General features: G+C 38.4%; 2 protein-coding genes across 2 annotated transcripts; one reads left to right on the top strand and one right to left on the bottom strand.

The window, feature by feature from the left end:
* Positions 1-16875: 16875 nt before the first annotated feature.
* On the top strand, positions 16876-18881 carry LOC125219162 (RNA-binding (RRM/RBD/RNP motifs) family protein). Its single transcript, XM_048121059.2, has 3 exons — positions 16876-17111; positions 18247-18315; positions 18421-18881. Exons 1-3 carry the CDS (start codon positions 16976-16978, stop codon positions 18663-18665), a joined length of 450 nt encoding a protein of 149 aa, XP_047977016.1. The 5' UTR covers positions 16876-16975; the 3' UTR covers positions 18666-18881.
* Positions 18882-20393: 1512 nt separating this feature from the next.
* On the bottom strand, positions 20394-23387 carry LOC125219161 (uncharacterized). The gene is made up of 3 exons (XM_048121056.2): positions 22873-23387; positions 21669-22133; positions 20394-21093 (listed from the first exon to the last, which is right to left on the bottom strand). Exons 2-3 carry the CDS (start codon positions 22104-22106, stop codon positions 20683-20685), a joined length of 849 nt encoding a protein of 282 aa, XP_047977013.1. The 5' UTR covers positions 22107-22133; positions 22873-23387; the 3' UTR covers positions 20394-20682.
* Positions 23388-25024: the final 1637 nt, after the last annotated feature.

The raw sequence follows: 25024 nt of genomic DNA, 5'->3' as shown, positions 1-25024 counted from the left end.
AAAATCATGCATATTTAGATATTTTTTATCGCTTATAATTTCAAATATTGATAGGAATAATCAGAAGAGAGGGTCCACTGCCAGATTCTATTAATAAAGTCCGCGTTGATTCTACGCTGCCTGAAGATGACGCTTTTAAATTTGCTGGGATGTATCATGGCACACGTCTCTCCCACCCATGCTATTGATTGCGATTTTTCATCTTTTAGCCTCACAAATCCAACTAGGCTCAACTAAAAAGATTGTCATAATAATTGTAAGAAAACAGTTCGGAAGAAAATTCAATAAGAACTCCAACTGCCTTACAAAATCTCCTATCCAAAAGATTAACTACGTCATTATATATCACTAGTTTTCTTTTCAATTCATCCATCAATATTTGTCAAATTAACTTTTTTAATATATAGTTTGAACCTCATATTACGCTAATTCATTCTATTCACGTATTATTATAAAATTAGTTACCACATTTCAGTAATTTTTTCCTTTCAATTTTTATTATGTTTCTTAAAACCCGAGTTAAATTAATTAGTTTCAAATAATAACGAATGAAAATAGAAACAATTCACAATTTAAATATCAATAAAAGATAACAAAAACATTTGTCTTATAAATCCCAATATCCAAAATAATGGGTGATAGTAAAGAGTAATATAAATGTACATAATTGTATATACGTAATCGAATATTTTGGATATTTAACATTGAAAATCAATTTATATGATTAAATTGAAATAAATGGCATGCTAATCATTTCATAATAATTTAGGAATACATTAAAGTTTTAAACTAAATGTCTACATATTTAAGAAAAAATATTATTTTAATTAAATATTGTATAATTATTTTAAAGCAAGCTCGAAATAATGTGAAAATTTATTATAAATTTTTCAAATCACTTTGTTTGTATTGCTACATAATAATATTGATAACAAAACTAATTTATTATGTATACACATTCCCCCATTATTTATCAGCAATCCTTTAATTTCACCACAACACGTTGTGATATTGCAACTGTACACTAAACCGAGTAAAAGTATTTTATTTTATTTTTTTCATTTTTGTCGGTTGATTATAAAATAGTACTAGTATATATTTTTATGCTAAATGTAGGTGTTTTTTCAAACTAAATTGCGATATTTAAATTTCCATGCTTTCAATTTAAGCCAATAAGTTAATTACAACTAGGAATGTCAGTGTATCACAATCAATTGGCTTTCGGCAGCTCAGACAGCCTTGAGTTGAAAAACTTATGTTAGTAGTAGCACCAGAATCTATCCATCAATTATCGTTAGAGACAAAAGTTAAATTAACTTCAAAACAAATCAAAGCAAGAATCATACCTTCCTTAGCATGACAAACGCTATACTTGGTACAATTCTTCTTCTGATGTCCTGGCTAAGAAAAGTATAATCTTTCTTTAGTCTAATCTGAAGTTAATTTAACTTCAGTCCCTAATGATATTTGGTAGGTAGATTCTGGTGTTACTACTCACATAAGTTTGTCAATGCATGGCTGTATGAACTGTCGAAAGATACATCTATATGGGAGATGATAAATCATGGTAGAAGTAGATATTATTTTACATTTTAGATTGTTATTAGAGACTGAAATTTGTTTGGATTTGAAAGATACTTTTACTATACCGTCTTTAAGACGGAGTTTGGTTTCTATATCTACATTGGACAAATTTGATTTTTCTTGTTCGTTCGAAAATTAATAAATATATTATTTCAAATAATTCTAGTATTGTGGACACTGGTTCTATATGACAATCTTTATATGCTTTATTTTGTTACTTCATATTAAGACGTTGTACATGTTGAATCAAATAGGACTAAGAGAAAATCAAGCAATGAAAATTCGGCAGTCTTTTAGGTCATATCTCAAAATCAGGAATTGAGAGACTTGTGTCAGATGATATATTGAATACACTTATTTTTTCAGATGTTGATGTGTGTGTTCAATGTATCAAAGAAAAACATACCAAACATAAGAAATTAGGTGTCAATGGAGTTACAATCATCTCAGAAATAATTTATACGGATATTTGTGGTCCATATTGTGAAGAATGTCTCTGATCGTCTGCAAGATCCATAACAGTTGTAAAATAATTCGTCCAATTCAATAGTGATCCCTTTAATTAAAATATAGAAGCAGTGACCTAGAGTAAGAGAGATTGACTTATTTATACTATAAGTTTAGAGAAAGTTATAATTAGTAAATAAATTAGTCCGGTACTTGAAGCCCGAAATGACTAAACCTAACTTATAAAAATACTTAAAATAATAAATGGGTATTCGGGTAATTCCCGATACCCATTCGGGTTACCCAATACCCGAATTATCTTAAATTTCAATATCCAATCCCACAAAAGTGGATATTGGATACCCAATGCCCGGCGGGTATCGGGTCGGGTACGGGTAAACCCAATACTCGATATCTGTATTTCCACCCCTATCACTAATTGACAACCATTTATAAATCGTTTCTTTTTAGATATTCGTTACCTGACCATATATAAATACGTACATAAGGAATAATTTATGAATGCATAATATTATGCGAAGGCCCCTTCCAAAAATAAATGAGATTTTAATTATTACTCTTTTAGGGAGACCAAAGTCATAATTTTATCGTTATTCATCTAGCCATTTAATCTGCTAGAAATTGAACTTCTATATTACTAACATAATATATATGTCGATCTTTTGATTGCCTAATTAAAATGATCTATTAAAAATTAATGTTTGAGCTAAAATATATTTAAACTATTATAAAAGTAAATTTAGATATCATATTTAATTTTCTATTTTGTTTAAATATAAGCTTGCTAGGGTTTTAGAAGATCCACAAGTAATTCCTTCATTCAATTCAATATCATAATTCAATATAAGGTACACTTGGATTATGTTCTCTCTCTATTATTTTTGGTTAATCGTCTTTATATAATTGTTTATTCATTCAATTATTTTAATAAGTGGTAATATAGTTATTTTATTGATGATTCTCTGATAATTAGAAAAGGGGAATTAGCTTGGATTTGTCTTGCTTGTTTTTGAATCCATAAAATTTATGGTTTGTGTCTCGTGGATTTATTTTGTTGACTGGTTGTATAAGAATTAGATTCACGCGCATGTATCGAAATTGTTTTGTTATGATTAATTTGATTTTTCAATCGTTATTGGTATGTGCACTCCAAGACTCTATGGATTTGTGGATTGCAAATTACCGTAAGACACTATGGATTTGTGGATTGCAAATTACCGTGAATTTCTTTTTTGTTGATGGAATAATTTAATTCTTGCTGGTTTTTATAAAATACGGTCAGTTCTAAACAAAGAAAAAGATGAATTTCACAACCTAGATGGAATTTGACTACCCATCGAGAAAGGTTGCAATGTCAGTCCGCATATTTCTAAGCCTTACTGAAATAAGATGATATTGGTGTGGTATAGCACTGAACGGATCTAACAGCAAGACTTGCCTTAGGCTATCTACTGAAAGGCGAGGTCTTGATAAATATTTATTTCTTAATCAATGTAGGTTAGCATTGAGCATACGGTATTGATTATGCACTACTTTGACTTATCAAATGGTGCGGGTTTTTCGTAACCCAATGATCCTGATATATTGGGTAGTGGTGATCGATATCTAGCGGTGCTAGGATTGCTATTATATTGAATCGTGCACGAGCTGAGTCTCGTTTGATAATGTCCTCAAGAGGAGCGCGAAACGAGGTTTTATTATTCGGAACCTAGCTAGTTGGAGTGTGATTACTCTATGAATAATAAATAAGTGTTTCATGCTAAGTCCACTCTTGGAATTAATAAGAAGTTAATTAATTAAGTCAATAGCAGACATTAATTAATTAATGGACATTTTAATCTTAAGCACGGGAAATGAAAGTTAAACGGAAACCCGGATTACTTATAATTTCGGATTTGGATGGGGAGAGTTCAATATTACTTCTGTAGTGGCTGCTCGTAATATTCCAATTATAACTTATATTAAATTGTGGGTTCAATTTAATTAGTAAAAAGTAAATTGGATGAGCCCATATCCAAAACCTTCCATAGATCCCTGTCTGGGCCCAAAAGGAACTTAATATAAATAGGAGAATAAAGGAGACAGAAATAACACAATTCAGATTAGTGTAATTTTCTAAATTATAGCTCCTAGCTGTAGAGATTTTCGAATTCCTCTCCTATTCCAAAAAGGATTTCTTCTGTCTTCTTTATTTAAGTCCTAGTATTCTAGTAAGATCAGCCCACACTGATATTGGGATACAGTTCGGGAACCAGAGAGAAGATTTGTGGTTTAGTACTCAAAGCATCACGTGGAGAAGAAGCTAGCCATCTTCAATTCTTTGGAGAATTAATTAGGTATTTTTCCTGCTCCGTAGAAAAGCATGTTTTAGGTTTTCAATATTCTTAAAGCATGATTAATTCAAGTTATGAGCATGATACATGTGATAATTACGCGAATAGCTTTTGTCTAAATAATCTGCTAAATAGATCTGATTATTATTTGATTTATTGTTATGAATGCACCCGCTTCCGCTGCCGGTTCCAACAATTGGTATCAGAGCCAGTCTTTGGCTCTGATTATTTGGATTTAAATTTCGCGAAATTCATGTATGCATGTCTTATTTGATTACGAAGCATGTTCTTGTTTTATTGTTTATGTTTATACATGCTGAACTCAAGAACATTCGAATCATAGAACTTGAATTATTCGAACAAACGAGATGTGCGATTCGTCGGCGCTAGCGCCGGGACGAATCGCAATACGTGCGATCGAAGTAGGGTTGTCGAATTGAGTGGGAGCCGAAGGGCGACGGGCATGGGGCGACGCGCCGGCGAGGAAGGTCTCGCGCGCGCCACCAGCCAAGCCCGATGAGACCCTAGTCGGCGCCCGAACCAATTCGGCGTACTAGTCGACGTGAAAGGAGCCGAGGGTCGACGATCAAGGGGCGACGCACCGGCGAGCATGGGCTCGTGCGCGCCGCCGGCCAAGATTCGTCGAAACCCTAGCCGGCCCCGAATCGAGCTCGACGAATGGCGACGACCAGTGGGAGCCGATGAACTGCGATCACGCGGCGACGCGCAGGCGAGCAAGGGCTTGCGCGCGCCGCCGATCGAGACCGCGAGCCCTGGCCGGTACCTGCTGCATCGGAAGGAGGAGACAGGCGCGGTGGCTCGTCCGAGAGCCGCCGAGGCGCTGGTCTACTTCGCCGGAACCCTAGCCCTAACCCTAAACCCTGGACGCCTGCGACCGGTGGCGCGCGACCGAGAGCAGCCGCGCCTTGCGCGGCGGCTGCTGGTTCGTGCAGAGCTCGCCGGTGCAGTGGGAGAACGCCGGAGACGCGGCGGCTAAGCCGCGCGACTAGCCGGTGCAACGGGGCATGATGCGGCGATGCCGCATAGAAGGGAGGAAGCGGCGCGCCTATTGGCGCGCGACCTGCCAGTGGCGGTCGGACGGCGAACACGCTGTTCCGGCGAGCGTCTCCGGTAGGTGTCTTCAAATCTTCGTCGTGTTGATTCGTGCAAATCTCGAATCGCAAGATAGTGACGAAAGATTATTTTAATGATTATTTAATTCCTAAATTAATAGAAATCATTAAAAATAATATTATTTAATGAAATAAAATATTTAGGGAAGATTTCCCTAGATTTTAGGAATATTTGGATTATTTTCTATATCTATGAATATTTTATATCCTAGATGATATAGATAAGAATAATTTAATAGTTTCCTAAATATAATATATCTAGAATCTATAATAAGATAAGATATATATAAGATTACATTAAATAATATATTTTAATTTTCTTCCTAATCTTGAACTTGGAAATTATATGAATTTAATTTCTCATGTCTAATTAAGATTATAAATAATGTACTTTATTTTAGATATATCTTATAGTATGACATGAATAAGAATTAAATTCTAGAACAATAATTCCTAAACTAAGATATTAAAGATAATAAAAGTTTTAATTATCCAGTCAAATTAAATACCAACAGAATTTAATTAGTCTTAATCTGCCTTAAGGCTAAAGGATAATTAATTAAAACCATAACACAATATCTAAGCGATAATTATGAACTAAAAGTTTATATATGGTCTCCATCGGTTGGACTGCCAAAATTTTGTGAAGCTGATTTTCTAATATTATCGCCACCTACAGAGTAGGGACAATAATCCTACGAAAACAGTAAGTTCATAAGGGCGGACTTCTCAAGTAATAAATAGAATGAACTAGAAAGTGGTTCCTAATATTATCGCCACCTACAGAGTAGGGACAATAATCCTAAGGAACTACGAGTTTCAGGGTTCAATCAGAATTTATGAGATAGCTTGGTTTTGTTATCAACACATGAACATTGTTATGGGAGTGTGTTGTAGAAATAAAATTCTGTAATGCTAAACCTGATGGTCGTGCTTAGGCAGCATTAGATATGTCGACCTCCAGAGGAGGAAGCTATTGATATGTCGGTGTTGTGACCAGTAAATTGTCAAAATTTTAATGCGTATTAACCTCCAGAGGAGGATACAATTTATTAATTTGGCTGTTGTAAGATTTTGAAAAGTTTTATGGTTAATCTACTCAATTTCCTTACATAAGTTTATGACAAATAGTAAAATCTTCTGTTTGCAGTGCAATAAAATCCGTCAAGATGTCTTTTAATCCTCTTTCTGCCATTCTCAAAGAAAACAAACTCGAAGGCCAAAATTACATCGAATGGAAACAAAACTTGGATATCGTTCTCACAGCCGAAGAGTACAAGTTCGTGCTCACTACTCCACGCCCAGCTGTGCCGGCATCTAATGCCGCGCAAGCATTGCGAGATGCGCATAGACGGTGGCATAAGGCGAATGAGATGGCTAAGTGCTATATGTTGGCTTCTATGTCATCAGTACTCAAGCATCAGCATTCTGCCATGGAAACTGCCGCCGAGATCATGACAAATCTCGCAAATCTTTTTGGTACTCAGAATCGAACGGCTAAGTCTCAAGCTTTTCGGAGTATCATGACGAAGTCTATGAAGGAAGGCTCGTCTGTGAGGCAACACGTCCTCGAGATGATGAGTCACCTCAACCAAATTGAGGTATTGGGAGGGACGATCGATCCCGAGTCCCAGGTTACTATTATCCTTCAGAGTCTTCCCCCTAGCTTCCAACAGTTCAAGCTCAACTTCGAGATGAACAAGCGGAATTACACTTTGGCAGAGCTGCTGACTGAACTTCAGTCAGCGGAGGACCTCATGGTTCAAGCTAAGGTGGCCATGTTGAGTTTGGCGCGTAATTCCTCTGGCTCTAAGCCTAGAAGAGGAAAGAAAAAGGCACCGAACCCAGTGGCAGCTAAGAATGCTAAGGGAAAGAAGAAACTGCGGGGTGACAAGAAGCAAACTGGAAAGTGCTTCAAATGTGGAGAGAAAGGTCATTGGAAGCCAGACTGTCCTAAAAAGGGCAAGGCTACAGGTATGCACCATGCTCTAGTAGTCGAGTCATGTTTGGCTTCGACATCTACTCATACTTGGGTTATTGATACTGGAGCAACTGATCATATATGTTTTGATCCTGACTTAATGCAGGTGACAAGACGGCTACATGATCGTGAGATCGAAGTCCAGCTGGGCGACGCTACGAAAGTGGCGGCCGTAGCAGTGGGAGACGTTTATTTACGTTTTTCTAGTGATAGATTTTTGATTTTGAAGAATGTTTTGTTGATACCTTCTTTTAGAAGAAATTTAATTTCAGTTTCTAAATTGTCTTTTGATGGATATTCGATTTCTTTTAATGACAATTGCGTTATTAAGAAAGATGGTTCTTATATCTGTCGTGGTATCATGGAAAATAATCTGTACACAATCACTTCTACACAATTTAATCAACGTAAATCAGAACTCAATAATGCATCGAAAATTTCTAAGAAAAGAAAAGAACCTTCAACTTCAATGAATGAAACGTACTTATGGCACCTTAGACTTGGCCATGCCAACGAAAGAAGAATTCATGCGATGGTTGATCAAGATCTTATCAAAGGTCTTGAGAAGGAACCATTTTCGAAGTGTGAATCCTGTCTCGAAGGCAAGATGACTAAGAGACCTTTTAGGTCAAAGGGAAATAGGGCCAAGGAAGTACTTGAGCTCATTCATACTGATGTGTGTGGACCAATGTCAACCGAGGCAAGGGGCGGTTTTCGATATTTCGTCACCTTTACAGATGACTACTCGAAAATCGGATACGTCTATTTGATGCGCTACAAGTCTGAAACTTTTGACAAGTTCAAGGAGTTTAAGTCTAAAGTAGAGACGCATCATGGAAAGAGTATCAAATGCCTGCGATCTGATCGCGGAGGCGAGTACCTAAGTGCCGAGTTTTTGGACTATTTATCAGTAGCTGGGATTGAATCCCAAACGACTGCGCCAAGCACACCCCAGCAGAATGGCGTGGCTGAAAGAAGGAATAGGACCTTATTGAATATGGTCCGATCGATGATGAGTTATGCACGGTTACCTGTTTCGTTTTGGGGTCACGCTTTGCTTTCAGCAAACTATCTTTTAGACAACTTACCTTCTAAATCAGTTCCTACTACCCCATATGAGTTGTGGAATGGGCGTAAGCCCAATCTGGAACATCTCAGAGTATGGGGGTGTCCGGCTCATGTATTGGAAAAGGATCCAACTAAGCTGGAATCTAGGACTGAGGTTTGTGTGTTTATAGGATACCCTAGAGGAACGAAAGCTTATGAATTCTATAGTCTCAGAGATCAGAAAGTGATTGTGAGCACTCATGCCACATTCTTAGAGGAAGACTATGTAATGAATCATAAGTCCAGCAGTGAGATAGCTCTTGAAGAGCTAACTCAAGTCACAACTTCCATTAACCAAGAACAATCACCTAGTGTGACAACAATTCCAGAAATTTCAACAGATACTCCAAATATTGTAGTGCCGCGCCGCAGTGGGAGGGTCTCTCATGAGCCCGATAGATACATTGGTTTGGGTGAGTGCAAGGATCACTCCTCGGACAGCAATGTACTTGACCCCTGGAATTTTGCAGAGGCGCAGGCAGATGTCGATCATTGCGAATGGGTGAAAGCAATGGATTCGGAACTACAATCAATGGTAGACAAAGACGTCTACGTTTTGTCTGTCCTACCCGAAGGCCGTACTGCCATTGGGAGCAAGTGGATATACAAACGTAAACGTGGACCCGATGGAAGAGTTAAAGTCTTCAAGGCAAGACTAGTGGCTAAGGGGTATACCCAAAAGGAAGGCATCGATTACGATGAGACCTTCTCCCCAGTGGCCATGCTCAAATCGATCCGTATACTTTTGTCTATAGCAGCTTACATGGATTGGGAAGTATGGCAGATGGACGTTAAGACTGCATTTTTAAACGGGAGTCTTGAGGAGACCATCTACATGGAACAACCCGAAGGCTATGTGGTAAAGGGCAAGAAACACATGGTTTGGAAGCTTAAGAAGGCCATTTATGGCCTCAAGCAAGCATCTAGATCATGGAACCAGTGTTTCGATCAAACAGTTCAAAAGTTTGGATTCGAAAAATGCCCTAATGAAAGCTGTGTGTATAAGAAGGTTGAAAAAGGAAATGTTATGTTCTTAGTTTTGTATGTAGATGACATTCTTCTAATTGGAAACAATAAAAAGATGTTGTCATCGGTGCGAACTTGGTTGTCCAGCCAGTTCGAGATGAAAGATATGGGTGAAGCGGGACACATTCTCGGTATCAAGGTTCTTAGGAACCGAGCTAAGAGAATGTTGTGCTTATCCCAAGAATCTTACATCGAAACAGTACTTAGACGATTTAGCATGCAAGATGCCAAGAAAGGTTTTCTACCTTTTAGACATGGCATCCATTTATCTCAAGAGATGTGTCCTAAGACAACATCTGAGATAGCAGAGATGAGAAGAATACCATATGCCTCGGCAGTTGGTAGTCTCATGTATGCTATGCTTTGTACTAGACCCGATATCTGCTTTGCTGTTGGCATGGTAGCAAGATATCAATCTAATCCCGGCCAAGGACATTGGACTGCCGTAAAGAACATACTCAAGTACCTTAATCGGACTAAGGACTATGTTCTAGTTTACAATGCAGCCGAGCTCTGTCCTTTAGGATATACAGATTCAGATTTTCAATCTGATGTAGATTCGAGGAAATCAACTTCCGGATATGTGTTTACCTTAGGAGGTGGAGCCGTAATTTGGAAGAGTGTAAAGCAGAAATGCATTGCAGACTCTACCATGGAAGCCGAATATGTGGCTGCTTCGGAGGCTGCAAAAGAGGCTGTATGGCTTAAGAACTTCCTTCTGGACTTAGGAGTGGTCGCGAATATGCCCAAGAGCATCACCATTTATTGCGATAATTCTGGTGCTGTGGCAAATTCGAGGGAACCGCGGGCTCATAAGGCGAGCAAGCACATAGAGAGGAAGTATCATATCATTCGAGATATAGTGCAGAGAGGAGACATACAAGTGGTCAAGATTGAGTCAGAGAACAACCTGGCAGATCCTTTCACGAAGGCATTAGCGGTAAAGCCGTATGAAAGCCATGTTGAAGGAATGGGAGTTCGACTAATTCAAGACCTCAATCCGCTTTCAGTATAAGTGGGAGAATATTAGACGTTAGCACATTTTTTTGTATACTCGAAAGTGTATTGAGTATAAGTGGGAGATTGTTAGAGTTTGTATACTAGAAATCACGTTTCGAGTGATTGAATACTGTAAAACTCTTATTTTATTTTCCAATAAATAAAACAGATTATTTTTGTCATAATGTTGTTATGTCTTACATTTAATGGATGTTAATGCATGTTTAAATGTATAAGTTAACTTAACAAAGTCTAAGTCTTTTGTTTTAGTAGACCGGTTGTGGGCATCGTCCACTTTAAGGTAATACGGTCAGTTCTAAACAAAGAAAAAGATGAATTTCACAACCTAGATGGAATTTGACTACCCATCGAGAAAGGTTGCAATGTCAGTCCGCATATTTCTAAGCCTTACTGAAATAAGATGACATTGGTGTGGTATAGCACTGAACGGATCTAACAGCAAGACTTGCCTTAGGCTATCTACTGAAAGGCGAGGTCTTGATAAATATTTATTTCTTAATCAATGTAGGTTAGCATTGAGCATACGGTATTGATTATGCACTACTTTGACTTATCAAATGGTGCGGGTTTTTCGTAACCCAATGATCCTGATATATTGGGTAGTGGTGATCGATATCTAGCGGTGCTAGGATTGCTATTATATTGAATCGTGCACGAGCTGAGTCTCGTTTGATAATGTCCTCAAGAGGAGCGCGAAACGAGGTTTTATTATTCGGAACCTAGCTAGTTGGAGTGTGATTACTCTATGAATAATAAATAAGTGTTTCATGCTAAGTCCACTCTTGGAATTAATAAGAAGTTAATTAATTAAGTCAATAGCAGACATTAATTAATTAATGGACATTTTAATCTTAAGCACGGGAAATGAAAGTTAAACGGAAACCCGGATTACTTATAATTTCGGATTTGGATGGGGAGAGTTCAATATTACTTCTGTAGTGGCTGCTCGTAATATTCCAATTATAACTTATATTAAATTGTGGGTTCAATTTAATTAGTAAAAAGTAAATTGGATGAGCCCATATCCAAAACCTTCCATAGATCCCTGTCTGGGCCCAAAAGGAACTTAATATAAATAGGAGAATAAAGGAGACAGAAATAACACAATTCAGATTAGTGTAATTTTCTAAATTATAGCTCCTAGCTGTAGAGATTTTCGAATTCCTCTCCTATTCCAAAAAGGATTTCTTCTGTCTTCTTTATTTAAGTCCTAGTATTCTAGTAAGATCAGCCCACACTGATATTGGGATACAGTTCGGGAACCAGAGAGAAGATTTGTGGTTTAGTACTCAAAGCATCACGTGGAGAAGAAGCTAGCCATCTTCAATTCTTTGGAGAATTAATTAGGTATTTTTCCTGCTCCGTAGAAAAGCATGTTTTAGGTTTTCAATATTCTTAAAGCATGATTAATTCAAGTTATGAGCATGATACATGTGATAATTACGCGAATAGCTTTTGTCTAAATAATCTGCTAAATAGATCTGATTATTATTTGATTTATTGTTATGAATGCACCCGCTTCCGCTGCCGGTTCCAACACATATCATCTACATACAGTAGCAAGTATGCCACAGCCACTCCTTCCCTCTTCATTATGAAAACACAGCTATCATATAAAGACCTTTCAAAACCAATTCTCTGCATGTATTCTCCAAATCTCATGTACCACTGCCTTGAGCTTTGCTTCAAGCCATAGAGAGATTTCTTGAGCAAGCAAACCTTATCTTCATCTCCAGGTTTTATGAAACCCTCAGGTTGCTCCATATATATGGTTTCCATCAAATCTCCATGCAGAAATGCCGTTTTGACATCCAACTGATGAAGTTCCCAGTTCTTCTCCACAACAATTGCTAGGAGTATTCTTATAGAACTATGTTTGACCACAGGAGAAAACACTTCATTATAATCAATTCCCTCCCTTTGAGTATAGCCCTTGGCTACTAATCTGGCTTTTTACCTGATTTTATTGCTCTGGAAAGCTTCAACCTTTTTCTTAAAAATCCACTTACACCCAACAGCCTTCTGATGCAATGGCCTTAGTACCAATATCCAAGTCTTATTCTTGTGGAGAGAATCAATCTCTTCTTGCATTGCCCTCATCCATCTATCCTTCACATGGCTCCTGACAGCCTCTTTGTATGTAGATGGCTCATGGTACTCAATTCCCTCTGCCACACATAATGCATAATACATCATGTCATAGTCACTAAATCTAGATGGGAGCTTTATCTGCCTCTTTGATTTGGCTCTGAGTGGGGGAGGTTGCTCTGCTGCTGGGCTCTGATGTTGAATAGGAGGCTGACTTGTGCTGAAACTAGGACTCTCAGAAAGATCAGTAGTTTCTGAATCTGAATCCACATCAGGAGGCTCCACCTCAATTTGAGCACTCTCAGACTCCTTCCTAACAAAAGGCTTTTCATCCTCCTTAAACACAACATCTCTGCTCACAACTACCTTTAATTTCCCAGGTTCAGTGGACCAAAGTCTGTAACCTTTCACTCCCTTTTGATAGCCAATCATCACACACTTGATTGCTCTTGGCTCAAGCTTGCTCTGTCTGATATGAGCATATGCTCTACACCCAAAAGCTCTCAGTCTTGAATAGTCCCCCACTGATCCATACCATTTTTCATCAGATGATGGTGACTTGTTTATAAGAACAACAGCAGTTGATGTTGCCTCAGCCCATAAATTCTTTGCCATTCCAGATGTGAATAGCATGCATCTAACCCTTTCCAAAACTGTCCTATTTGCCCTCTCAGCAACTCCATTTTGCTGTGGATTGTTAGGAACCGTCCTATGCCTTTTGATTCCTCTATCTTTGCAAAACTGATCAAATTCCGCAGAAGAATTCCAGCCCATTGTCTGTTCTGAGGCATCTCAGGGACTTGCCTTTCTCCACCTCAACCTCCTTACACCATTCTTGGAATTTCTTGAAGGCCTCTGATTTTTCCCTCATCACATATAGCCATAATTTTCTTGAGAAGTCATCTATAATAGAGAGAAAATACCTGCCTCCACCAATGCTTTGGACTGGAGCTGGACCCCAAATATCACTATGGGCATAATCCATTGGTGATCCAGAGTTGTGTCTTGCTGCTTTGTAAGCCAGTTTCTTGCTCTTGCCTAGGACACATTGTTCACAGCTGCCAAGCTGCTCCTCTGCATTCAGCTTAATAATTCCTTTATTGGCTAACTCCTTAAGGCCAGATTCTGCCAAATGTCCCAACCTTAGGTGCCAAGACTTGAGACTGAGTTTTTCTACCAGATTCAGCTCACTCACAATGACCTTTGCTTCAAGATAATAAAGGCTATTTATCCTCTTTGCTTTCATAACAACCCTACTATCCTTGACAACCTTCATGTAGCCATCTGATGAAGAGAAACTCATTCCCTTCCTTTCCAGCATGCCAAGTGATATCAGATTTCTTTTGATGGAGGGAATGTACCTTACTTCTGAGAGAATTCTGACTGATCCATCATCCATGAGAAATTTTATCTTTCCCATCCTCTCAACCTTGCAAACATGATTATTCCCCAACATAACTGATCCACTTGAGTCTTCCAAGTCAGAGAGCCATGCCCTCTTGGAGGTCATGTGGAAGCTGCAGCCTGAGTCCATCACCCAGGAACTAGAGATCTCTTTCTCTGTGATGTTTAGAGCCTCTGCTACCACGACTTCTTCAGTAACATCAGCTGTACTAACACCTTTCTCTTCCTCTGCTTGCTTCCTTTTCCAACCATAACAATCTTTCTTAATATGCCCTGGCTTCTTGCACCAGTGGCAACTTCTTGTTTCCTTTTGATCCTCTTTCTTGGCTTTTTGCCCCTTTGGTTTCTTGAACCCCTTCTTCTGATCTGGCCTTTGTCATTGGTGCTGACATTCAGGCTCTCTGCAGTCAGGTCCACAAATTTGACACTATTTCTTTGAAACTCTTTAGCCTTCAAGGCTGACTGAACCTCTTCAAAAGATATGGAGTTCTGTCTCCCAAACAACATTGCATCCTTGAGGTGCTCATAGGATTTAGGTAAAGCATTCAACAACATTATAGCCTTATCCTCATCCTCTATTTTGACATCAATATTTTTTAAATCATCAATGGACTTATTGAACTCCTCTAACTGCTCAGTCACCCCTTTACCCTCCACAAACTTATAAGAGTAAAGCTTTTGTTTCATATACAGTCTATTGGCTAAAGATTTAGTGCAATAGATACCTTCAAGCTTGGACCATATCCCCGCAGCGGTGGTTTCCTTCGAGACTTCCCTGAGAACTCGATCAGACAGGCTCAAGATCAGTGTGCTATACGCCTTCTCTGCCATCTCCTTCTTGGCAACGAGCTTCTCATCAGTTATCTCGTCGTCTTCCTCTCCTTTCGCGGGCTTGTCTTCTGCGATTAGGGCATCCGCTAGCCCCTGCTATATCAAGATGGCTCGCATCTTTGATTCTCCATAATCCAAAATCGTGTGCACCGGTGAATTTCTCAAGATCAAATCTAGCAGCTGCCATACTTCCCACAGACGGCGCCAATTTGTTGGTGGATCGCGCGGAGAAGATGAACGTAGCGATGCAGAGAGATACAAATGACTCAAGATGTTACGTGGTTCGGTGTTACCACCTACGTCCACGGAGGAAACTGATCAAAATCTTATTCAAGTACCAAAGGGATTACAACACACTCAAAACTACAAGAACACTCAAACATACACTCAAGAAATCGATTACAACACTCACAGTTGATAATCCTCACTCAATCTCGATGATGTCTCACTTAGAAAGTGCTCTCTCTCTATGGCTTTGTTGAAGAACTAATGAGAATAAAACAGACGGTTATCTCTTCATATAAGCTGGCGCCTTTTAACCGATTTAACCGCTTTTCATAACTCTTCCCTTATTTGCAAATGAGTCCTCTGAACTTTCACAAATCATAAGTTCCACCCATCTACAATTAGGTTATTGTTTGAGTGAAAACAACCAAGTTATCTTTATTGTTCATTACCCTAAATCATCACACTTTCATCTTCTTCATCTTTTTTACCGTTTTTATTGTCATATTTCTTGTTTGGGTTATTGAATAATTTTGTAAGAACAAATCCGGGCAATAGACATTTCTTAAATCGACAAGATTCACATTAGAAAACTTTATGTAATTGTTTATTCAATTATTTCAATAATACTATCCCAAAAAACTACTATTATAATTAATTTACATCTAAGATAAAGGAAGCCACTTATATCATCCCCAAAGAATATTATAAATAGTTTACATTAGAGATAAAAGGATACACGTGTAAAATGGCCAAAGCTACGAATAATATTTTCAAAAGCGACTTATATATCCAGTTATGTTGAAAAATTATTCGTCATCTAATAATATGTAACGGAAAATACAAACAAGAAATAAAGCTTAATTCATAACAAATATTGTGTGTTGAGTATTTAAACACAAAGTTAAAAAATTTATATTTGATGTAATTTATTTCCACATTGGTCGAATCCTGCATGGTAACCTTTTTACTTTCGGTATGCACGTGGATTGTCAATCCGATATGAATTTACTACATGTGAGATCATATATAGGAGATTTTAGGAGTTGTAAATATCATGAATAGTAATAGGGTCAAGACTATAATCAACCATACTAATTAAAGTTTGGTGATATTTATGATCATCCTGGTAAAGTCTGAATCATAATATTGATATAATTTTAAGTTTTAACTGTATATAAAAATTTATTAAAATAAATACCCTAATTTTTACTTGAACTTTATCAAATTACTTTTTATTATTTTATTTAAATATCTTAAATAGTTAAATTAATCTCTAAATATATACTGATTTTTAGTCTATTCAATATTTTCCACACACTATGATACTATTCTGAAAAATCATAAGCTTTTCGAATTGTGGAATTTTGAATCGGATCTTAATAAAAGAAATTGAATTGAGAGCGATCTACGTGGAATAGCTACAAAATCAACATGACTCTTTGTTCACTGAATTGTTTTAATACATCAATTTCGTTTTCTATTTCATATTTTTTTATTCAGGTCCGATTAGAAAATTCTGCGGTTCAAAAAGTTTGTTTTTCCTGACCACTATCATAATGTTTGGAAAATATTGAAATTGACCCAAAAATAATTATTTAAAACCAACATCTAACGGTCCGTATATAATGATCCGGCGGTGGCGCGCCTACTTTTTATAATTGTTCTACAATTCTGTCGAAGCATTTAAAAAAGAGGGGTTTAGCTAGGGTTTTTATATCTTCTTCCATCGGTACTTCATACTTATACCCTATTCTATCAAATTCAAACCCCTAATGGCCTTCGCCTCAGCTCTCCGTCGCATTTTCAACGGATCATCCACGCCGGCGCTCAATATACGCTCTCAATTCTCTTCGATTCGCCTCGAATCCACTCTTCCCACGCTCACCTCCCCTAAGCTCTTCGTCAGCGGTAAGGCTCTTCATTCTTTCAATACTAATACGCCTTTTCATTTGACTGTATTTGGTTTCTCAATTCGTGCAAAATCTTCGTCTTATTTCAATGGAAACGGATTTTGTGTTTTTTTGAATCTGAAGGCTTCTGTTTTGCTCAACATGATTGAGAAAAAAAGGTGATTATGCGTTACTCTGTTTCAAATATGGCTCATGTTTGCAGACACTGCGTCTTTATTTAAGTGAATACTTCCAGGTTTGCTCAATGCTTTGATGTTGATTTTAGACGATTTATGTGTAATGTTTTGCCACGGATATAACTTTTCCGTGCATTTTCCGTCCTTTTTTGCCATATCATAAATTATACTGTACTATGATCGCCAGCAGCGATCGTATACTGAAGGCTTTCACTGCTTGTTTGGCAGGAAATATATGAATACAGATAATAGGAGATGTTTCAAATGTTAGAGTGACAAGTAGATATATTTATGTATGTATTCGGGTGTATATGCATATACACAGATCATTCTTATATACACGTTCGAGGACTCACCTATATGTATGCACACCTGCTTTTATTTATGACCTATAAAAATTTGGAATATAATTCCCTCGGTCAGGCTTCCTGGAAATTAGTGAACTGTAAAATGTATATATATGTGCTACTTCACCTCTTCATGTCCAAAACTGCGGTATTAGTGCATTTGATCTAAACCAACATGGCATATCTCACATGATATGACACAACCTCAACCATAAGTCCATGGTTGTGGTACCTCTCTTTTGGATGCGGGAGCTATTTTTTTTATTGTGGAATGTGTGAAAGCATGGGTATCTCAAAGACTTGTTCAAAGAAGATGTTTGAGATTAATATTTTCTAAAAAAAGACTAAATTGGAACATTTTAATCTCCATAGATCCCAAAGTAGCTTTGTCCATAAATCATGTAGCTTGGATGAAATAGTTTTGACATATCACAGTTAAGACATTTAATGCTCCTGTTATGGCCCTATGAATGATTCAGCTTTGAATATTACCCTAGTACCTGTACCATACTACCATACTTCATGCATGAGAGTTCTCAGAAAAAAAGGGGTCTTGTTTACGGCAGTTGTGTAAAGAATGACTATCGGTTCTTTAAATCTCATGAAACAGGTCTTTCAAGAACAACAACTGATGATATGCTATACAAGGCATTTGCACCTTTTGGAAATCTTCGTGAGGGTAAACAGCTCAAACCTTATTCTTAGGCACACTGCCTGTCTTGGATTTGAATTTATATTCTATCCTCTCAATTTAGTCTTGTGAATGCGCTCTTTGATCTTGCAGCAAAAGTTATCATTGACAGAGGCTCTGGGAAATCAAGGGGGTTTGGTTTTGTAACTTATGATACCGTGGAAGAAGCTGAGAAGGCAAGGTCAGGATTAAATGGCCAGTTCATTGATGGTTGGGTAATTTTTGTCGACCCAGCCAAACCAAGGGAAGCTCCTCAGCAACCTCCACCTAGGCGAGACATGCAATCTACTGACACTGGTTACACTTCGAACAAGACTGTTGGATGGAGTGGTTATTGACTTCCATCCAAATTCTTTGAAAATATATTTTAATTGACTGGAATATATTGGCTTTTGAAGAAACTGTGTTATTTATTGGGACACATTTGAACTGCAAAATCTGTTGTCAGTTTTAGTGAATTGTATAATGGACAATAGCTGGAGAGTGGAGATGTATTTATCTCTGCATCTGGCTGCAATAGCATGATGAAAAAATCACAGGCTAGTTTGTTACTACATTATTTCTCCCTTTAGGTTTTATTTGGTCAAATAAGTTAATATCAGATCTGGGTATTTGTTTAGTCCTGATGTTGTGAAACAAATGAGATATAGTGCTACATTGGCTCGATCCATTTTTTGAGTCAAACTAAAGCCAGCTTATATTTCGTGAACTTATTAGAATTGAACAATCATCATCGCCAATGTAATAAAAGAGTCTGAACTACTCTCATACTCTAGAATGCAGAAGAAAACATTTAAGTAGGCTTCGATTATAGAGTGAAAGCGATTCATATAGTGATACAAGAGATAGTGCATTCAAATTATGGTTTTGATTTACATGCTTGTAAGCAAGCTAGTCTTCCAATACTAACTTGGTTATCTTAATATGGAATGAATCATTGATCATATTGTTTTGCCAATGGATGTAGACTTACGTTGAACCATGTAATCCTTGGCGTTGTGTTCTTTGCAATTCGTTTTGTAACTCAACAATAACATTATTAAATCTCTTTGTCTAACTTAAGACTTCACTTCATATGTCTCTCTTGGATCTAGAATGTGGCCCTTTGTAGTGCCATCGCGAGATGCCCACCGCTCGAACGTTAGATCGAGCATTGAACTATTACTTGATGCACGGTGCTAGATCAAGTGCAGTCGAGTATTGAACCATTACTTGATTGTTGATGTGTAAGATGCTTGGGAAAGATATTTACTGTCTTATGTTTGGAGTTGGTATTCATTGACAGAAGTTGTGAGAGTGGAATTCCTTTTAATCAAAACAACCTTCGAATATCACTTGGTGATACTATATTGATGGACAAAGGTCAGCCACCGTCATTTGATAGGTAACAAAATTACCTGAAATGAAATGGAACTATAGCCAATCAACACTTCGACCTTATCTTAAAGGCCTCTTCTTTTGGGTGCTCCGAAGAAGCCATTCAAGAAGTTTGTTCTATCAAAAGCTGATAGGATCTCTTAGCAGTGGAATTTCTTTTCTTTTGTCATAATAAGCAAAAAATATTGTTTCAGGACAGCTGCCTGACCTCAGGGAGAAAGGAGAGAGCCACGGGACAGTCATAATTAAGATATCTATCCGTAGAGAAATCTGTTTTAATGTTGATGTCATGGTTGAGCATATCAACTCAATTCTACAATGACCTTGGAATCTTTTCAATTTTCTTACACTATTATTGCTTGTTGATACACGTGATGATCTGGGTACTGGACAAGCACGGGGCTGCGACAAACTTGAGCAGGTGGGCTTCACGCTTATATTATTGAACGATCTTTTTCACTTGCCCTGCCTCCATCACTCTGCTACTTTTTGTAACAGTTGGTTGATGGCTCATAATCTGCTATTACCAACCAACATGATATTAGATGAAGGAATTTTATGAAATCATGTGTTCTTTCTGGTCTGGATTAGGCTGAGTATTCAAAATGTGTAATAGTTTCTTTACTCGACAGCAATACTTAATAACCCAGGAATATGCCAAGAAATTCAATCAACCTACTAAACTCAACTGAAAAAAAAAACTCAACTCAAGTTGATAAATAATATGAGCTCAGATTCATCAGAAATTTGCTGTGTGGACAAAAACACCATCACCTTGAAAGAAAACAAATATTGAAAACTCCAACAACGAAATAAATCACCAAAAAACAAAGGTTCACAGAAAGGAAAGGTCAAAATCAACCACAAAAAGCACTCACAACCATGGTTATATCAATCATCTCTCATGCATCTTGCAACGATCATGGATCAAACAAGATCTCAGTCTCTACTTATTTATATACACCATCCATGACTCTTTCACGTAGCCTCAGCAACCGGAAAGTGCATACTGACAGATTGCTTCAGGAAGCTACTCCCACAAAATGGATCTGGGGTGCTAACATCGAAATCTACATGTGGTTCGCCAATACTGTCTCCATAGGTCTCAAAGAAGGGCCTGAGCTTAGTAGACCCACCACCACTTTTCCGAACCTGCTTCTTATCCTTACTCTTGCTGCCTCTTGAAGACTTGGAACCACTCTTCTGCTTGTACTTCCCATACTTCTTGCTATTGCTGCGATAGTTTAGATTCTTATTTGATGGAAGATGTGACACAGATGTTGGGACTGGGTCGTATACTTCAGGAGCCCAGGTTACTGAGAGACGTTTAGGTGGCATTCCCTGCTTTTCACGGGTACCTTTCATGGCAGATACAAGCTTCAAGGGAAGCTGGGAGATAAATAGCATCAATGAGAATTGAGAAAAGAAAGAAAACAATGCAACTGTCAACACTACAATCACAAAACCTAATCTTTACAGATCATAAGCAAGGAATCAACTATCAAGAACGATACAGCTGAGCAAGGAATCAGAGTAATCTCATTAGTGAAATGACACATTAAAATGCTCAAACAGTTACTCTGGTGTCAAACGGAAGATTACTGATGTATAAACTCGACATAAACTAAATCACTGACATGATTTTGGGTTGAAAGATATAAATGCATGTTTTTCTGTATTAAATCCACTCAAGTAACCTTCATAAAAGACACATGTTCAACAACAGAGACCAAAGGGAAACAGCATAAATCCCACAAACTGAGAATTTAAGATAAAACCAAATTTTCCAAGAATCTATAAAAACAAATCACAGCATCAGCAAATTTCATTTACATTGATGTAAACATTTGCATAACTAGCCATAGAAAATCCAGAATGGGATTATTAATAATTTCTATTGCACAAGAGAGAAATCACACTTAAATACTTGGTAGAGTAGACCTGAGATCATAATGAAAGCTTACAGGCAGTGATTTGGATTGTGGATAGCACTTATTAGAGGGATTATTAAAGTCATTTACTTCAGATACTTCAGCCCTGATATCTCCCTCTTGCTCTTCTTTCTCACCAATGATTGCATCTACAGAGGGCTTGGGCCCACTGGCACACTTGCTTAAGCATTTCTCAGATGCTGAATGATCTGTGTGAATCCTTTCTAAGCCTTGGCATTCACATTCTTTCACCACATTTACTACATAATCCTTCCCAGGAGATAGGTTGAGTTCATTAGTTGATGATCCAATATCTTCAACACTAAAAAACTCTGTCAGGCATGTTTTGAGGTCATTCATAGAAAGATCTTTCGAGTTTTTCTGAGCTAGATGGTCAGGGTCTGTTGAAGAACAGCCGCTGCTTGCTATATATAGACAAGATGATGTGTTATGAGGACCAAACACTTCCATCTACAACGACACAGCTACAGAGAAGACCTGTCAATGCAAAAATCAGAAGTTCATCAGCACACGCAGAAGAATGACAACCACAAAACCATATAAATAAGATATGTCAATAAAATTTGAATATATGACTGACCAAACATCATAATATCATTCAATTATAGTGACCATAACATAATTAGATGGATTATCATCCTAGAGTAGGAAAAACAAAGAGTTACTGAAACACAACACACAGCCCCTGCCGGTATGACACATATCATCACACGACCAATTAATCCACTGCACTCGTACGACCAGAAGGTACTATTACAATATTAACCGGAATCCTGTACGACCAGAAGGTACTATTACAATATTAACCGGAATCCATGTATCTAGCGACGACTATCTTGTTATCAATGTTTCAAAAGGAACATATATAATCTTCACAATGCATTGAAATTGAGCTTAGATCAATCATAACCATGTCAACATATTTGAAATATATTAACCGTGAGACAGAAATCACGAAAGCAAATTGCTGCCAGATAAGAACAATATAACGGAACTCTAATTAACCATCAAGCCAAATAAATACAACAAGTGTTTGATTTTAGACCCTCAGTTTCAAATCCTAGCGAAGAGGCTCAATTAAGCAATAACAAGTAATGGATTATGAACAAAACCTGTGAAATTGATATAAAAAGTAGAATAAAATAACTCAAAAACATAAAACGTAAATTATCCAGAAAAAAAAAAGTTAGAAATGGAAAACATCAGCATTAATTACCTCACTTAACCCCTCAAAACGAAACGTTGCCCGATCAACACAAATCCGAAGATCAAGCCACGTCAAATTGATAAGAAATCCTAACGTCACGTCCGGGTACGAAAAACAGAGCGCAGAGAAATCTCGATGGGGAAAACGGATCGGAAAACAATTGAAGGCAAAAGGTTAACTACTAGTAAGATTACCACGCCGATCACTTTTCTGAAGATGTTTCAGACGATGAAAAGAAGAACCGCCATAGAAGGAGGAGACGCTGGGGCGGGTGGAGAGGAGAAGGTGGTTTGGAGGCACCGAATGCATCGTTCGATGCTCTTCAGATCAGGAATCCCCAATTTTTCCGGTAAACGTTGTCGAAATTGAATGGTCCAGTGGCTATGGAGCAAAGAGGGCAGAGGGAATAGGAGATTGCAATGAAATCGGGAGATTGGAAGTGCAACCCTAATCGTAGGATTTTTAGGGAGGAGGAAAAGACAGATGAATTATCAAACAACGAAGCTGCGTTACATATATGACGACAAAATCTTAGTCAAAGGCTCTCCATTTTAACAGGATTATCATCAGTATGACTACTTATTTAGAAAATAATAATCTTACTACTATAAAAATAGGACCACCACTTTAGATGGACATAATTTATTTTAAATAGATACAGATTAAATTTCTTTGGATAATCTATAACAAAAAAATAAGATTATTTTTCATGAATGAAAAATAATGTTAATAAATATAACATACTGCATAGAGTTTAACTTATTCACAGAGAAAAATAAAAGAGTTAGACGTTAATTTTGCTAAAATAAAAACTTAGATTGGGACGTCCCAATAGATACCCAGCACTTATCTTAGGGCATCCGCATGGGGCGGACGATGCGACGGACGATGGGTTAACCATCGTCCGCGCCCAATAGATCGTCCGCGGACGATGCGCGGAGGATACCCATCGTCCGTCGCATCGTCCGTCACTGTGGACGACGCGGACGTTGGGCACGCGTTTCTAATTTTTTTTTGAATTTTTTCAAGAAAATTTTCTTATTTAAACTCTACTATTCACTACCATTTCACACACTCCAATTTCACATCTCTTCAATTTCTCTTCAATTATTCTCTCTCATCGACTCAAAAATGAATCACGACGACTACGATCTGAGTACATCGGATGGCTGCAGACGGGCCTTGACTCGAGCCTTGTTCGATGTCGTTAATGAAGCCAAGGCGGAATGCTTGGCACAAATGCAGCGGGAGCAGGCGGCGGAAGCGGAGGCGCGGGTCCCTCGCCCGATACGACGTCGGACGTTTGTCCCCCGCGAGCACGACGTAGCGCACGAACGTCTGTTCGCAGATTATTTTGCCGAGAATCCAAGGTGGGGCCCGAATGTTTTTCACCGCCGTTTTAGAATGAGCTGAGATCTTTTTCTCCGCATTGTGCACACGTTGCCGTGATGAGTACTTCTAGTATCGGGAAGATGGGATCGGCAGACCCGGACTTACGCCGTTGCAGAAGTGCACGGTTGCGATCCGCCAGTTGGCCTACGGCACAACAGCGGATATGTTCGACGAGTACCTTCACGTCGGGGATACAACTGGCCGCGAATGTCTCAAGACGTCGGGGATACAACTGGACGAGTACCAACTGGGATGCTAGGGAGCATCGACTGTATGCACTGGCAGTGGAAGAACTGCCCGACGGCCTGGAGAGGCCAATTTACTAGCGGCTACAAGGACAGCCACCCGACGATGATCCTAGAAGCCGTCGCTGACCACCGCCTCTAGATCTGGCATGCCTACTTTGGTGTAGCCGGGTTGAACAAAGACATCAACGTCCTCAACTCGTCCACCCTATTCGCCGATCAGTGCAGGGGTCGCGGTCCGGCCATTCAGTTCACTGCCAACGGCCGCACACATCATATGGGGTACTACTTGGCCGATGGCATATACCTTAGGTGGCCTGTTTTTTTGAAGACGATCAGCTGCCCAATTGGTGAGAGGAAAGTCTTGTTTGCGGCAAAGCAGGAGTCCGCGCGGAAGGATGTGGAGCGGGCTTTTGGGGTGCTCCAATCGCGGTGGGCAATCGTGAAAGGTCCAACGCGTTTCTGGTACAAGGACGTCATCGCTGACGTCATGTATGCGTGCATCACCATGCATAACATGATAG

Source organism: Salvia hispanica, chromosome 1 (genome assembly GCF_029641045.1).
Source record: "Salvia hispanica isolate PSC_SH4W2 chromosome 1, Shi_PSC_v1, whole genome shotgun sequence".
Classification (NCBI taxonomy): Eukaryota; Viridiplantae; Streptophyta; class Magnoliopsida; order Lamiales; family Lamiaceae; genus Salvia; species Salvia hispanica.
The sequence above is the reverse complement of the archived record's forward strand: the minus strand, read 5'-3'. Positions and strand labels throughout refer to the sequence as shown.